This window comes from Ahaetulla prasina, chromosome 13, assembly GCF_028640845.1.
Source record: "Ahaetulla prasina isolate Xishuangbanna chromosome 13, ASM2864084v1, whole genome shotgun sequence".
Classification (NCBI taxonomy): domain Eukaryota; kingdom Metazoa; phylum Chordata; class Lepidosauria; order Squamata; family Colubridae; genus Ahaetulla; species Ahaetulla prasina.
In genome coordinates this window covers 12,051,321-12,069,570 of record NC_080551.1, presented here as the reverse complement: position 1 = coordinate 12,069,570, position 18,250 = coordinate 12,051,321, and the positions used below count along the sequence as shown (strand labels likewise).

At 40.7% G+C, this 18,250-nt stretch overlaps 1 protein-coding gene across 1 annotated transcript in view; it reads right to left on the bottom strand.

Annotated features, from left to right (window-relative positions):
- Positions 1-18,250, bottom strand: part of AGBL1 (AGBL carboxypeptidase 1) — a 471,358-nt gene that overhangs the window by 193,133 nt on the left and 259,975 nt on the right. The window contains exon 21 of the mRNA XM_058156548.1: positions 17,143-17,319. Within this exon, the coding sequence (XP_058012531.1) occupies positions 17,143-17,319 (177 nt within the window). The remainder of the gene's footprint in view (positions 1-17,142; positions 17,320-18,250) is intronic.

Below are 18,250 nucleotides of genomic sequence, written 5' to 3'. Positions count from 1 at the left end.
TACTGCATTCAGTTTTGGTCGCCACGATGTAAAAAAGATGTTGAGATCCTAGAAAGAGTGTAGAGAAGAGCTACAAAGTTGATTAAGGGACTGGAGGCTAAAACATATGAAGAACGGTTGCAGGAACTGGGTATGTCTAGTCTGATGAAAAGAAGGAGTAGGGGTGACATGATAGCAGTGTTCCAATATCTCAGGGGCTGCCACAAAGAAGAGGGAGTCAAGCTATTCTCTAAAGCACCTGAAGAAGCAATGGGTGGAAACTAATCAAGGAGAGAAACAACTAGAACTAAGGAGAAATTTCCTGACAGTTAGAACAATTAATAAGTGGAACAACTTGCCTCCAGAAGTTGTGAATGCTCCAACGCTGGAAATTTGCAAGAAAATGTTGGATAACCATTTGTCTGAAGTGGTGTAGGGTTTCCTGCCTGGGCAGGGGGTTGGACTAGAAGACCTCCAACATCCGTTCCAACTCTGTTATTGTTATTATTATTATTGTTCGGGGGAGGATACTGGAGGACTATGGTGGGTTTGTTTTTTTTCCAGAAAAAAATAACCATGCATAAGATCAATAGTTTCTTTGGCTTTATGTTTCAGTCTCTTAAAGCCAGTCAGCTTATTACATTTCCATTGATCAGACATACATACAGGGCAGCTCAATTGGGATCAACCAAGTGTTGCAACTTAATTTTCTCTGCACTTTGAAGCAAAATGACCAAGATAACGTAGTGGAGGAAAACTGGACAGGGTACGGTCAACGTACCACAAATGACAAATTTTGTCTTCGTTTCTCCCTCGGAAGCAACATCACACCTCCTTCCAAAATCGGATTCTAAATTTTGAGTTCTAGTTTCACAACTGGAAGATTCAGCGCACAACAACTCTGTGAGAGAAATGACCTATTTCAAATTGCAGAAGGGGAGAAGAATCAATTTTATAAATTCATTTCCAGGAGAAATGCTCCCTGATGTTCAAGTATTAGGAATTAATCTATAACTTGTGAAAAGAAATGCCTGAGAAGTTTAATTTTGGAGAATTCCACCATGAGTTGAATTGATTTGGATCTTTAAGTGTTTGTAAGCTTCAACTTAAAAGATGCAGTTCAACGCTGGTTCAAATAGAATTGGAAAATCAAATCCAATTATCAAATGAGATACCTCCAAATTGATCAGTCAAGCTGGAATAACATTTGTGAAGTCCAAAGGCACATTTTCCCAAATTAGTTTAAAAATCAATTAAAATTAATTAATTAATTGGATTAATACTTTTAATGAACTACAATCCAAGTTGTATCCAAGCTGCATATGGCCTAATATTAGCACAAAGTTAGTGGGAAGGAGGAGTTATTTCCTTACTAGCATATATAAGACGTGTTTCCAACCTATACAGTTCTGAGGTTTCGTTTGCCAATTGGGCCTGCCATACTTGCTGATTCGTCTTCCTTTAGGTCTCTTTCATGGATGTTTTTCATCAAGTGGGATCCATTCTAGCCATGGTGACACTGTGGTTAGAGTGTACTACTGCAGGCTACTTCTGTTACCTGCCGGCTGCCTGCAATTTGGCAGTTCGAATCTCACCAGTCTCAAGGTTGACTCAGCCTTCCATCCTTCCAAGGTCAGTATAATGAGGTCCCAAATTGTTGGGGTCTCCCTTATGCTGACTCTGTAAACCACTTAGAGAGAGCTGTAAAGCACTGTAAAGCAGTATATAAGTCTAATCCTAAATGCTATTGCTATTCTATGACTGTATTGGTCCGCCTGACATCAGTTCTTCTTGCCATGTGAGCTGCCCATTTCCATTTGTATTCTTTTACTCTCTTGATGATATCCTATACTCTTGTTTGTTCTCTAATCCAGGTCTTTCTATCTTGTCTTGTAATGCTGAGCAGGTATCTTTCCATGGCACACTTATACAATACTGTATACATTCTCTAAATTGAAAAAACAAAACAAAAACAGTACAACCAACTTTTTATTCCTACTGAAGAGTCAAAACCTAGTCTGAACATCCTTGCCCAGAGTAGAGCCACACTGCGAAATTACATTATAACTACATAGTACAATGGACTTGCAGGGCCGGGGCACCGTGCAACATGTTCACAATGGAGCAATAGGACTGTGTTTTTGTCAATATGATTTATTGGGTTACGGCAGGCATCTGCAACCTTAAACACTTGAAGAGCCATTTGGACCTGTTTCCCACAGAAAAGAAAATACCTGGAGCCACAAAACCTGGGTGGGTGTGGCCAACTCCAAGTCACTCACTTCCACCAGTCACATGACTCCCTCTCTGTATTTCTCTCTGTCTCGCTCTCTCCCTCTCCCTCTCTCTGTATCTCTCTGTCTCTGCCCTGGCCGCTTCTCCATCACCCGCTGTTGCCCTTACCTTTTCAGGCCAGGTGAGGAGTGACTAGGAGGGGAGGGCGGGGGCCAGACCAGCCAGTGGTGGGATCATCTGACAGGGAGCCACAGCAGATAACCCAAAGAGCCGCATGCGGCTCCAGAGCTGCAGGTTGCTGACACCTGGGTTAGGGATTTTCTGTCTTCACTGTGACTTGTATTGTGTTGGTGTGTGTGTGTGTGTGTGCACTAAGGGCAGCTCAACCAATCTCATTGTACACACGTTGTGCACTGACAAGAAAGGTTTGCATTACACTCCCCAAATGCTGCTGGTTGTTGCCTCTTCTAATGCTTTCCATTCTGCTAGCCCCGCCCGCCCCCCCTTCTCCCAGCCAAGCTGAACAAACTCATCCACTGTAGGTTGTTTTTGGGTTTTTTTGCATTTACTTTTGCTACCTTTCTTCTTCCTCCCTTCGGGGACCACAAAGACACTCTTTCAATCACCAAGCACAGATGTAGTCTTCACACTATTAAACAAGCTGCACAGCGACTGCATAAGTAAACCACATTCATATTTTAACATTTCCCCAGTTACATTGTCTGCTCCCGCAGCCTTCCCATTTCTCAATACTTTCACAGCTACTTTCTCATTAATTTCCTTTTTTTTGGTGGTGGGGGGGAATGCAGTTGGGGCCATGGCAAGGAACATTTTTACCAGTTGTTTCCGTTCTGTTCTTTGATGCTTCACACAGTTGTTCTCCTGAAGTTTTTTTACAATAATAATCCTTCAAAGCACCTTCTTCACTTCACTTCTTCACTTCTTCACTTCTTCTTCTTCTTCACTTCAGCTTCATGCCATGTACAGGTGGTCCTCAACTTACGACCACAACTGAGCCGAATTTTTTGGTTGCTGCTGTTAAGTAAACTTTGCCCCATTTTATGACCTTTCTTGCCTCTGTTGTTAAGTGAATCACTGCAGCTGACAAGTTAGCAACATGTTTGTTAAGTGAATCTTAACAACCCCCACGGACTTTGCTTGTCCAGAAGGTCGCAAAACCGGATCACATGATCTTGGGACACAGCAAAGGTCATAAGTATGAGTCAGTTGCCAAGAATCTGAATTTTGATCACATGACCACGGGGATGCGGGAAAGGTCATAACTGTGAAAAACGGTCATAAGTCAGTTTTTTTCAGTCCTGCTGTAACTTTGAACATTGTAAGTGGAGGATTACCTGTAATATCATTGCTTTTGTTCTTAATTCCTTATAGACTAGGTTTGGATTATTTATATATTTACTCATCTATTGTGATATCCATGCTCCTAAATGTCCCGTTGCTGAAGCTCTCCGTGTGGGAATGGAACTCTTTATGTATTTAATAATAATTGAAACAATCTATTTCTAAAAAAACCAAATAGAACGCAGTAAAACTGGTGTCAGAAAATCAGCAGCAACAATAAGCATACTGACAAATGCAGTGGATCAAATCTCAGAGAAACAACAATGAAGTTTGGATACTGAAAAAAAAAATCCCTACAAATAAGACCACCTCCAAACAAGAAGGTAGAAAGACAGAAAGAAGGAAGGAAGGAAGGAAGGATGGAAGGAAAGAAGAGAGAGAAAGAAAGGAAGGAAGGAAGGAAGAAAGGAAGAAAGGGAGAGAAAGAAAGAGAGAGAGAGAGAGAGAGAAATAAAGAGAGAAAGAAAGGAAGGAAGAAAGAAAGAAGGAAGGAAAGGAAAGGAAAGGAAGGAAGGAAGGAAGGAAAGGAAAGGAAGGAAAGGAAAGGAAAGGAAAGGAAAGGAAGGAAGGAAGGAAGGAAGGAAGGAAGGAAGGAAGGAAGGAAGGAAGGAAGGAAGGAAGGAAGGAAGGAAGGAAGAAAGAAAGAAAGAAAGAAAATCATCAAAGGGTCCAAGAGAAGTTAAAAAGTTAAGAAAAAATAGAAAAGAAAGAAAAAAAATTTTAAGAAGCGGGTTTGGTATACTTCACAGCAGTTATAAGTACAAATACACTTTAACCTCTTTCTCACCAACAAAGTAACATAATGCAGATACTGGGTAAGCTCCCTTAGAAAGACATCCTAAAAGTGTTTTCTCTAATGCTCACCTGTCACACTTTTTGTTTGTTTGTTTGGATGGTTAATAGCACATCCCTAGAATAATGCAGAAATAATGGTGCACTATTTCCCCCGTCAAACAAGAACATTGCTATGATTAAATTTCATTCCTCTGTCTATTTACTCTTCACCACTCACTCTTCCCAGTATGCATATGTCAATTTGCTTAGTGTTTCTGCTGATTAAGGTAAAAAAAATCTGAAAGAAGCTATTTCTTTGTAGGACAACTTAGGAAAAGCTCTCTCTGCCTTCTCCCAAGAAAATGACATATTGACTTTCAATAGCTCACCCATGGGGAAAACCTTAAAGCTATAATCTATTCTCTAGTAGATCAGAGACTGTGTCAGACCTGGAAGCCATCTTTTACATTTGGGCCTTCAGGCCTGCCACATCTTCTTCTGTGGGAAAATGGGAGAGGGGATTGCATAGAGTGTAGATATGTAGTCAAAATATCATTCCTTTCTCAGACAGTCAAGGACGTATTGCCCTGGCACCTGGAATCTGATGATTGGAGAGTGTCTTCAGTTTGGACGGTAGATGATTGGACCACATGATGGACATGAGGGTGCTGGGCAGGGACTTGAACTTTCACTTGGGTGGGGAAAACTGGACTGGAGGCTAAAACATATGAAGAACAATTGCAGGAACTGGGTATGTCTAGTTTAATGAAAAGAAGGACTAGGGGAGACATGATAGCAGTGTTCCAATATCTCAGGGGCTGCCACAGAGAAGTGGGAGCTGGGCTGTTCTCCAAAACATCTGAGGGTAGAACAAGAAGCAATGGGTGGAAACTGATCAAGGAAAGAAGCAACTTAGAACTAAGGAGAAATTTCCTGACAGTTAGAACAATTAATAAGTGGAACGACTTGCCTGCAGAAGTTGTGAATGCGCCAACACTGGAAATTTTTAAGAAAATGTTGGATAACCATCTGTCTGAGATGATGTAGGGTTTCCTGCCTGGGCAGGGGGTTGGACTAGAAGGCCTCCAAGGTCCCTTCCAACTCTGTTGTTGTTGTTGTTGTTGTTGTTGTTGTTGTTGTTGTTGTTATTATTATTATTATTATTATTATTATTATTATTATTATTATTATTATTATTATTATTATTATTATAAAAAACCTGGAAAGTTTCAGATTTGGGTTTTCCCAGATGTGCTAATATGATATCTCCAATAAATTGTAGCTTTGAGGAAATCCAAGCCTCGGAGTTTCTTTTCATTGGGGAGTTACTTGGAACACTGACAGACTGTCAATATCTAGGATAGGGAGAGAGAGAAAAAAGATACACTATTCTCAAGATAGCATTCTCTGGGCCAAAGGACTGCTCAACCAACTTGGTCCCACCAGCAAGGTTGCATGCCAATGTTGCATGCCTTGTGGACCATGTTGTGGTCCACCAGCAGCCTGTGGAGGTGGCAACAGAGTCAGACAGCGATGAGGCTGAGGAAGAACATGGGCCAGTTCTGGAGGCTGGGAAGGCCCAGATGAGGGCTCTGCGTCAGAGGCAGAGGTGGGGCCAGGGCCATCAGAGAGTGATGCGCGACTCCGGAGCCTCCAGAGGCTGACAGTAGTGAGGCAGAGGAACAGGAGGAGCCTGTTCTTAATACATGCATGAGAAGAGCTGCCAGAAGGCAAGAGCAGCTCAAGCAAAGAGGATGACTTGGGAGTAGGGCCAAAAGTTGATTGGCCCCTCCCATAAGGCTTAAAAGACCAGCAACGGCGTTTGGGCTCTTTGTCGGAAAACAACTTTGATAGCCTTGCTCCTTGTCTTGCTGCATTTATTTCTTTTCAGCGTCTTCTGCTTTTGAACTTTTGCCAAGAAAGGCCTTTGGCAGTTTGCCTAATTAAGACCAAGGTTGGTGATAAGACTGAGGAATTGTGTTGGGAAGAATTTGCTTTGATTTAGTTTGGACTATGCTGAGAATGAGTTAATTCTCAGCTGTTATAATAAAGTTTTTAAGCTTGGTTTTAAACTGGCTAAGTTTACTACTACCTACTTGGGCCTGGATCACAACAGGCCATGATGTGGGTCATTCTTAAAGCCAAGCCCAAACAAGAACCTTTGGTTGCTGTGCCTCAACCAAGGCCTGTGGTTACAAGAGGCTCAAAGACAGGTTTGAGCTGTAGTAGAGAGAGATGCCCAAGATAGAAGGCCCTTACTCACTTGGTGGGTTGGATGGTTTGGAAGACCCAAAAGCCACAGAACGAAATTCAGAAGTTGTGGGTGCTCATCACTAGAGATTTTAAAGAAGAGATTGGACAATCATTTGTCTGAAATGGTATAGGGTCTCTCACTTGAGCAGGAGGTTGACCTAGAAGTCCTCCAGAGTCCCTTCCAACTCTGTTATTCTGTTAAATTATTGTGCTTCCCCCTGATCATTCCCATGCCACACATTCTATATGTACATATTTACAAAGCAATTCAATCTTTCTTAGATCTTTTTTCTGAGCCCCAAACAAAAGAGGTTTCAAGAATTGAAATAATCCAAAATGGAGATTGTTCATCCAAACCAGGAATGCCAATCCATTAGTAACTCAACCCATCCAGACTCTGGATTTTCCTGCACATTCCCATCTACTGAATTATTGTCTTCCATAAACAAGAAAAAATGAGAGAAAAAATAAACAAGTGCAGTGACAAAAAAAAGGTTGACAAGGTTCAGCTTCTTCATTCGTGAGGATTATTGGCATTGTCTTCTCTTTAAAACAGTTTTGCAAATCTCCTTTTCTTTCTTTTTCTATTTTTTTTCCACGTGAAACCGCGATGGCCTTTTTTTGCTAAGACAAGTACTTACAATTCATCGCCATCCTCATCTCCTGCAAGAAGTGTGCAAAGTTCCCCACATACTGTCTCCCGAGAACTTTGATTTTTTTTTTCCCCTGGATCAAGCTCCACATCAATAAATAGACAGAAGTATTCCCAGTCAGTCTTGCCCTTGTAGTGATTTATTTCAGCTAATACAGCAATAGTTTCTGGCTGGTTGATTTCTCTGTAATTTAGAGGAGTGAAATGGATTTTAAGCATTTACTTGGCATTTTGACAGGGAGGGGGCAAAATGTCCATGCCATCTTTATCCCACAAAGTCGCTCAACAACAGAGCAACGGGGCAGGTTTTTAAATCTCCAGCAAATGTAAAGTTTAGGAACAACCAGATTAGATTAGGCCAAGCAATTATCTAATAAAGCATATTTTTTTCCCCGAGGATGGATTGCCAGCACTTAAAGGCAATATTCTTTGCTTAATTGTATTCCTCCTCCTCCCTCTGTGTGGAAGTCAGTCAGAAGCTGCCAACCGTACATATTAACCGTGAACTCCAGGTCCTTAGACAAGCAAATCACATCACCAACAGAAGAAAAAGGACTCTCAGCAAGCTCAGGAAAACCTTGAGATTTGCTGAAACACAAAAGATAGAGACCTATGAAAGGAAACGTCCAAAAGCGCAAAAGTAAACATGGAACTGGAGCCGTGGTGATGCAGTAGTTATTTTCAAGTTAACTCTGCCCGCTGCCATGAGTTCGATCCTGACCGGCTCAAGATTGACTCAGCCTTCCATCCTTTCCAAGGTCAGTAAAAGAGGACCCAGATATGTTGACATTTGTAAACCACTCAGAGATTGCCCTAAAGCACTATACAGGGTATATAAGTCTACAGTAAGTGCTATTGCTCTTGTGATGCTTGAGTGGCTGATTGTTAGAGGGGAAATACACAGGCAAAAACACTGAAGGGTGGAACCAGGATGGATACTCAGAAAGAGATAGCTGAAATTGATGGGTCCCCAAAAGTTGCTCATCCCTGAATTGCTCTTAGGTAGACTTTTTAGATATTGTTGTGACTCCGGCTCCGGAGCCTGGCCTCCTGGAGGAGGATGACTCTGAGAGTGAGGGGGAGGAGCCGACAGACCTCCCTCTCCAGGTCCCTCCTTTCTGGCAACGCCTCAGGTGCCAGCTGAAGGCCAGGAAAAAGGCGTGTCGGAGCCCCCACCGACAAAGGGTGAGGAGGATCAATCTTGGATTGATCCCAGACAGCACCGGAAGGAGAACTGTGCGCAGCAAAGGAAGAGGTGTGGCAGGCCCAGAGAGTGCTGAGTCACTGAGCCACATCCCACAGGGGATAAAAGAGGGTGGAGTTGCTCTGTAGCCCCTGTGACGGACAAAAACTACAAAGCATGAACTTCGGATCAGTTGTTTTTGAGTTAAGGCCTGTACTGTGTGAAGGAATTATTCTGTGAACTCTTGGCTGCCCCAGCAACGGCCTACGGACAAGTGACTCCCGTCTCTGCCAGTGATAAGGAACTTGGCAGGCATTTGAACTGTAGCTGTCAAGTCTTTTATCCAGAAAGGAAATTCAGGTCGGTTGTAGAATAAATGACTGTTAGATGCTCACTCCTGCGCTCTTTGATGTGAGGTGGGGAGAGGGACAGAACAGATATTAAGATTTAGATTTAAATATTAAGGCTGATGGACAGATTCAGAATCCCTCCAAAATGTTTTAAATGTGTTTACTTTGTTTTGTTTTTATGTTTCATTTGTGTGCGTGGAAGGCGGGTTGCTTCTTGAAATTCTCTGCCATACAGGTGAGAGAAAATTGAGTGGGAAGTGAGGGATACTTCATTTGAAAGAGGTGTTGCCTTTACTAGATCAACAGTTATCTCTTTTATCTAGGTAATGCTTTGGTTGCGGTTGTGGTCTTTTTTTTTTTGTTGTTTACATTTATATCCCGCCCTTCTCCGAAGACTCAGGGCGGCTTACAGTGTGTAAGGCAATAGTCTCATTCTATTTGTATATATTTACAAAGTCAACTTATTGCCCCCCCCCCAACAATCTGGGTCCTCATTTTACCTACCTTATAAAGGATGGAAGGCTGAGTCAACCTTGGACCTGGTGGGACTAGAACCTGCAGTAATTGCAGGCAGCTGGTTTTAATAACAGGCTTCTTACAGCCTGAGCCACCACGGCCCTAATAATAGGTTAAAGGCCTATTAATAGGTCTTAATAGGTTGAAGGCCATGACATCAATAGCTAGTGCTCAATGCCTCAACTTCATCTACTACCAGTTTGCAGGATTAGATATCCACACATAAGTCGTAAGTCACAAGTCCCTTCGTGCCTGCAAGTGATCTAAATCCAACCCACCTTGAATTCCTTTCTATTCTTAACTTCCATGAATTTCCTTTAACGGTCACTTGGCCAGATTCTTGTACAGAGAACTTGAGCTTGCAATAAATCTTTATGCTCATCTGAATTGCCTGAATCTCCTGATTTCCCAGGCACTTGACATACAGTATATACAGTATACCATTAACTGTGGACTAGCGTTAGAGAGGTGAATAACTGCCAGCATTATAGCAATAGCACTTAGACTTATATACCGCTTTACAGTACTTTAGAGTCCGCTCTAAAGTGGTGTACAGAGTCAGCCTCTTACCCCCAACAATCTGGGTCCTCATTTTACCCACCTTGGAAGGATGGAAGGCTGAGTCAATCTGTGAGTTGGTGAGATTTGCCAAATTATAGGCAGCCGGCAGACAACAGAAGTAGCCTGCAGTACTGCACTCTAACCACTGTGCCACCGAGGCTCTTGCCTGCATGAAAATAATTGACCTGTTACACAGAGGTAGGGATACAAAGCAGGGAGAAGGAGGCGGCCATGGGGGAAAAAGTAAAAATTTGGAGAAAGACAACTGAAGAGGTAAAGGAGTCACTTTGTAGGGAGATGGGGGCATGAAATTTTAATAAAGAAAGGCATCATAAGTGCACCACCATCCCTACCGTCCCTGTCCTAATGTTTTCTTTTATTCATATTCTTTACATGTATTTATAATTATGTTTACACTTATATCTGTCATAAAATACATGTTTGGCTAAATAAAAGGAAGGAAGGAAGGAAGGAAGGAAGGAAGGAAGGAAGGAAGACAGGCAGGAAAGAAAGAAAGAAAGAAAGAAAGAAAGAAAGAAAGAAAGAAAGAAAGAAAGAAAGAAAGAAAGAAAGAAAGAAAGAAAAAATAAGTAAGTAAGTAAGTAAGTAAGTAAGTTGGGCTTTTGTCCAGTTACTTGCTATAGTTTATACTACAGCCGCGTTTCTACAAACATTTCCACCATTTGATGGATATTTTGTGAGGAAGTTGCAAGACATTAAAATGTCCCCTATTGGAAAGTAATAGCTTTAAGTTCATTTCTGGAGTGCCAATATAAATATCAGGATTTAAGAACTGGTATTTTCTTTTGAGTTGAGACAATCAAATCTGTGACTTAGTATTTTGGAGCGCAATGACTGAGGCTGTTTGAAAACTGTCTGAATCAGAAATACTGCAAACATTTTTTTATGTTCCTAAAGCAGAACAGAGGGAAATACACTCTTGGGCCTGTTTTAAGCGTTCTCCATTTTTCGACTAAATGATAATGTTGAAGAAAAAGGAATAAGGATTTTTTTTTAAAAAAATGAAAAGATGACCCTACTGTTATTATCTCCTGATCTAGCTGGGACCGAGCTTCCTAACTTGCAAAAATCATTTGCAATATGCTTGGAGAGGAAATTTTTATAAGACTGTATAGCTCATTTGTTTCTTTACAGACCATACAACATAAAGACATTTTTTTTAAAAAAAAATGTTTTTCTCCCTTTTCCCTGATCACAGTTCATACCTACCACTACAATATATCTTATTTACAATTTACTCCATACTGAGCACTCCCTCTCCCCTAAAACTGCAAGGGCAGAGAGGGAGAGGTTTTATTCCTGGGAGGAAAATGTGAAGAATGCAAAGAGTGCACATTAAAAATATATACTCCCAGCAGGGATAACCAAAGGCATTAAGGTCATGCCAGCTGCCCAGCTAAAGCAAGCAAGCATCCATAACGGGCAGCAATGAAATAGGAAGATGCTGGAAGCAAATGACCACTTTAGCGATTTCATAAAAGACAGCAATAACACTTAGAATTACATACCCCACTCCACAGTGCTTTACAACACTCTCTAAGTGGTTTACACAGTCAGCATATTGCTCCTAACAATATGGGGTCCCCACTTTACCCACCTCAGAAGGATGGAAGGCTGAGTCAACCTTAAGGCGGTCAGGATCGAGTTCCTGACAGTGGGGAGAGTTGGCTTGTAATGCTGCATTCTAACCACTGTGTCGCAAAGACACAATACATCATCTCTGTATTTTACTCAAAAAGCCATATGGATGGACAAGATAAAGTCCCAGCTGGGGCTCTTTAAAGACTCTAACCAAATTATTTATTTATTTATTTATTTATTTAATTTTGTCATAACAATATACACAAGCATAACACAAAAGATTATATAATATATAAACATATATATGAGGAGAAACAAGGAAGTATAAGCATATATATATATATATATATATATATATATATATATATATATATATATATATATATATATATATATATATATATATATATATATATATATATATATATATATATATATATATATATATATATATATATATATATATATATATATATATAGGTCTTTGGTTGTTCGGGTTTTCTCCCGTGTAAAATTGGAAGTGTCTTGGCGATGTTTCGACGAAGTCTCATTCGTCATCTTCAGGCTTCAGCTTCGTGCTTCTGGGAGCAATGTGTGATCGCAGCTGCGCCGCCAAGACACTTCCGTCGCCAAGACACTTCCAATTTTACACGGAGAAAACCCAACAACCAAAGACCTATATACAAACACCCGTGAAAACCTCAGAAAACAAATATATATATATATATATATATATATATATATATATATATATATATATATATATATATATATATATATATATATATATATATATATATATATATATATATATATATATATATATATATATATATATATATATATATATATATATATATATATATGTCTTTGGTTGTTCGGGACACCCCCCAGCCAATCAGAGCACAGAAAAAACCCCATCCAATCAGAGCACAGCCAAGCTCCCACCCAATCAGTTCAAACCCCCACAAGCAGTTAAAAGGAAGAAACAGCTGCGATCACACATTGCTCCCAGAAGCACGAAATTTTGATTAAAGCTTTTGGGGTTATGAGAAGAGACCACAGAGTCAGGTAATGCATTCCAAGCACAGATAATTCTGTTACAGAAATCGTGTTTTCTGCAATCCAAACTGGAGCGATTGACATTAAGTTTAAATCTGTTGGTAGCTCTTGTGTTATTGTAGTTGAAACTGAAGTAGTCATTGGTAGGAAGGACATTACAACGGATGATTCTATGAGCTAAACCCAGGTCCTGTCGAAGGCGATGGAGTTCCAAGTTTTCTAAACCCAGGATATCAAGTCTGGTGGAATAAGGTATTTTATTGGTTACGGAGGAGTGGAGAACTCTTCTCGTAAAATACCTCTGGACACGCTCAACTGTATTGATGTCAGAAATATGGTATGGATTCCAGACAGGCGAGCAGTAATCAAGAATTGGCATTATTATAATCAAGAATTATGCCAACAACTCTGGAGAACAATGCAAGGGTCAACAGATAGAAAGAAATCGGGCTACATACCAATATAAAAGAAAGATAACTTGGCAGAATGTGCTAACTATTGTACAATATTCTAGTTTAGAAAAGCCTTAAGAATGAGATACATTACTGCTGATACACGCTAGATCATTGAAAAAGTCAAAGAATACAAAGATGAAGCCCATATCTGCTTCATTTATTACAGAAACATATTGTGTCAACCATCTCAGTCTGAGGGACGTCCCTAAAAAATGAGAAATCCACATCTTATTGTCCTCTTATGAAACCTATGCACTGAATAAGTTGTTACCATCTGGATAAAAAATGGAAAAATGGACTACCTTCAAGTCAGCATCATGATACATTATATAAGGGATATGGCTTGTTCCACCATAGTTTATTGAATAAACCAAAACTGCCTATACATTCTAGGCATTACATCTTGGTTTGCTATGCACAAAGGCCGAGTTCGCACAACATATCAAACTACAATCAAACAATGATGTTATAGTACAATGTGGAATGTGAACTAGTTAAAGAATAATGGCTGATTTCAACCTATGCTCCAAAATTTACCAAAGATTTATTAAAATCCAATGAGTAACATGCATATGCATTGACCCCGCAGGTTTCCAATAATTCAACCATGTAATTGCAATAATTATAGTAATCACTGTAATTATTGTGACCCACATATAAGGTCAAGTGTTCACCATGTATTTAAGTCAAATTATTCCTTTTTAATCCCACACACGCTTTAAGGAGCTTGAAATGTTATAGAGGATTCTCATTCAACCCAATTTATCCTTATCTTAAACTTGTAAAATATATTCATCCAAGAAGTAAGATGATTCACTAGACTAGAAGCTGACTGCAAGAAGACTTCTATTCATGCTTCTAACCCAGAAATGGAACTGAAGCTGACAGCAGGCTGTACTTACACTATAATCTGCTATTATCAGTTCAAACTTATTTTTTTCTAGTTAGCTGCAATGAAAACACTTGATTTATAGAGACCATAGTTTAGTAGTAAAGCACCTAAAAATTTCTAAGGACTTGAGAATAATCATGTATGACCTTCCAAAGAGTTGTTAGTCAACTAATATTGATAATGCTCAGCTATATGGGTTGGTATTCTGATTTAGCACATGCACCTTCTTATAATCCCATTTGGCATATACATCTTCTTATGATCCCATTGGCCTTATGAATCTTTGCATAAAACTTTAGAATTGGGAAGGGGCATCTAAAAATCAGGTTCTAAGCTTTATTCTAAGCTAGTCTTGAGATCTGATCTCACAATGTCTGTTTGATTACTGCCTTCAGCAACACCTGGTGGTTTTGGGAAGCTTTCAGCAAAATTTTAAACTGGGTGGCTTACATCTACCAAAATCCAATAGTTGAATATCTTATGAGGTTTCTATTTTGTTTCTGAAGAAGGGAAGTGAAAATGTTGATCTGGGCCAACTTCATATTTACTGACATCCTTTCATTTGAAAACATCAATCATACCATTATGAACCCATCAATAATGACTTGTTCACAACCCACAACTATTATATTCCTACAAGACCATCAAGCCAGTTTTCAACTAACCCAAAATGTGGTCTCAGCTTTTGCATTCCTTGCTAACTTGCATGAGAAGGTCCCATTAAATAGCCTGCCTAAGGCACTAAAACATCTCTGGTTTAGACAGGAAGCTGGGCAAAAAGATCACATAGTTATTCATAGGCTGTTTCTACTGAAGCTGCATGAGAGGAAAAGAGAGACAGACATAAAACAGACTGCCCAGTTCTACCTTTCCTTCCACCGTCTCCAATATTATCTGTAATAAATCAGAAACTCTTTCGCAGTGCCTGTTCTTCTAGACCCCAGGTGTCTGCTTGTTTGTTCCTTTGAAGTGGGATATATTTTGTACACCGTTCCAGCCAAAGAGAACAAATCTATTTGCCTCCCAAATGTTCTCTCCGTATTACTCCTCTGTTTCCCATTCCAAACAGTTGTCCTGGAATCCTCTGCATACTTAGAACAGCTGTTCTGGTCCTCTTTTTTTGCTCTGCTTCACTGATGCATGGAGTGACAACTCTATGGAGATGGTAACAAGGTCCCTAATTCTAATCGTAAACTTGATTGCTAAATAATTATTTGTCCGTTTGTTTGCATCTGTCAGGAAGGGAGGGAGGGAGGGAGGGAGGGAGAGAAGGAAGGGAGGGAGGGAGGGAGAAAGGGAGGAGGAGGGAGAAAGGGAGGGAGGAGGAGAAAGGAAGGAGAGGGGAGGGAGGGGGGGGAAGGAAGGAAGGAAGGAAAGAAGGAAGGAAGGAAGGAAGGAGAGGGGAGGGAGGGAGGGAGAGAGTGAAGGAAGGAGGGAAGGAAGGAAGGAAGGAAGGAAGGAAGGAAGGAAGGAAGGAAGGAAGGAAGGAAGGAAGGAAGGAAGGATCTTAGCATTTCTTTCTCCAAGGAGCTCAGAAACATTTCTTGTGATGTCCCACCCAGACTTCATCTGTGCTTAGATTTTCTGCTTAGAAGCCGAAATTCTGAAAAAGGAGCACAGGAATGGAAGACTCATCCTTGTTCAAACACATCTTTTTGGAGACAGAAGGGGGGGGGGGAGAATTAAAGATTTCCAATGTGATCCAAACAACCCCTCAGCAACTAGTGTGGAGGTGGAGGGTTGAATTGATTAAAGAAAATAACACAGTGAGTCCAGAACATTTGTTTTACTTTCTTTTTTCGTACCTTAGAATAATACAGCACTACCCCAGTTGTCAACTATACAAGTTGTCTTTCCTTCTCCTGCTCATACTAAGACACAATTACACAGCGAGGAATGCATGCATCTCTCAAAAACCTGTGGCCCGCAACAATCAAATACACAACTTTGGGCATGCAATAGCTCTGTAGGAGGCCTCTAGAGCAAAGGTGGGTTTCAGCAGGTTCTGACCAGTTCTGGAGAACCGGTAGTGGAAATTTTGAGTAGTTCGGAGAATCGGTAGTAAAAATTCTTAGTGGCCCCACCCCCATCTATTCTCTGCCTCCCAATTCCCAGCAGATCGGGAGGAAATGGGGATTTTGCAGTAACCTTCCTCTGTCATGCCCACTAAGCCACGCCCACCAAGCCACACCCACAGAACCGATAGTAAAAAAATTTGAAACCCACCACTGCTCTAGAGATAGAGATTCTCAAAATTAAACGCTAATGTGCTAGACATGGTAAACTATAAAATGCATAGAGAGTAATCATCAATCATTAATTTAATTTTAAATAAGTTTCTGGGGTTCTGGAAACAGGAATCACCTCAGATGAGTAAATAGAAAACCTTTTGGAAGAGGATTAGGGTGTAAGAGAAGTTCACAAAGAAAAATCACACACGAATGCAAGAGTTTCTAACCCAATAGAGGAACTGTAACCTCAAAAAACTACTATTCAGATTGGAATAATGATTATTAATTTTTAGCTGAAGCACAGGTAATTTAATCAGAGGAACGAACACGGCACGTTCGTAAGAACTAAGGTTTGTCCTTGTAAAGGCTGGAAATTTGTTTTTAGTTCAGTGCAATGGAAGTATATAATTACTGCAGTTTTTTTCTGAATTTAACAACCTTAAGCTAGCTGGGGAACATTGGGAGTTGAACTCCACACATCTTAAAGCTGTTGAAGTTGAGAAAAACTGCTTTAATGGGACAGTCTTCTGCCGTGTTTTGGTCTCCTCCTGAGGTGGTGATGCGCGATGCAATGAACTTATTGCCATTTTTACAAGCCGCTCCAGGCTCCTTTATGCTCGGCTCTTAAAAGAGCAGATATTCTTTTCCAGTGATTGCTAATTGAATATGACACATTGGCCTCCTGGATTCTCTTTCTCTCTCTCTTTTTTTGTCTTTCTGTTGTTCGCTTTTTGAGTGAGCTAACATTCAAAATAATCTGTGCAGGTTGTTTCGTGAGCTTCTTAGCCAAAAGATGGCTCACCAATACATTAACAAACGCATAAATAAATTCATTTGCATATGCAACCTGAAGCAATGGAAATGAGGAGAGAGTGAACATTATGCTTTAGAATAATGCTATATGTTGCAGAAATTAAAGAAACAGGTCCTTCAACCAAATATTGGTGCTGTCCTTGGTGCTGAACTCAAGTGTTGCTGATTTGTCTTTAGAAAGCTCCTGCAGCCCCAGGGCTATTCAAACCAAGCGAACCCTACCTTATAGAGTCCATGGCTACATCCAGAATAGGTGCTTTCCATGGTGTAGCTCCTCAGCACTCCAATTTCCCGCCAAACCACCACTCGGGCTGTGGAGTCACGCGACTTCTCCAGCAAGAAGCTGCAGCTACTCATGAGAAAAGCAGGAGCCACTTTATCCAAGATCTTCGGCAGAGTCTGCAACATATCAAAGGATAGCACCGTTACATACATGTGGCACAGTGGCTAGAATGCAGTATTTGCAGGCCAAATTCTGCCCCACAGCCAGGAGTTCGATTCCGATCAGCTCAAGGTTGACTCGGCTTTCCATCCTTCAGAGGTTGGTAAAACGAGGACCAAGATTGTTGGGAGAAATATGTTGACTTTGTAAACTGCTTAGAGGGAGCTATAAAGCACTATGAAGTCTAGGTGCTATTGCTGTTGGATTTTATTTTATTCTTTACTTTCACAATGGCTTCTTACTTCCCCCCCCCCTTTTTTTTTAAAAAAAATCTTTGGTTGATTTTAAATGCAACTAGGAATAATGAGCCAATTTTGCTGGCCTTGGAGTGGACTTTTTTTTTTTCCAAAATTTTGAACTGCTCATCTCATCTTCCTCAGAGAGGGACCACTCTGGGTGGTGACTTTCTTAGCACGTGAATGAGAAACCACGAAGAGACCTCAGATTTGTAGGCTAGACTGAGAATTTGAGGGGTGAAGATGAACTGAGTCCTAGGGGAATGGGTTTATTTTTAAGCCACCCTAACTGACATGCTAGGGGACGTGGTGGCTCAGTGGCTAAGACGCTGAGCTTGTCGATCGACAGGTCGGCAGTTCAGCAGTTCGAATCCCTAGTGCCATGTAACGGGTTGAGCTCCCATTACTTGTCCCAGCTTCTGCCAACCTAGCAGTTCGAAAGCACATAAAAAGTACAAGTAAAAAAATAGGGACCACCTTTGGTGGGAAAGTAACAGTGTTCCGTGCACCTTTGGCATTTAGTCATGCCGAACACATGACCACAGAGACATCTTCAGACAGCACTGGCTCTTCAGCTTTGAAATGGAGATGAGCACCACCCCTAGAGTCTAGCACATATGTGTGAGGGGAACCTTTACCTTTACCTTTTAAC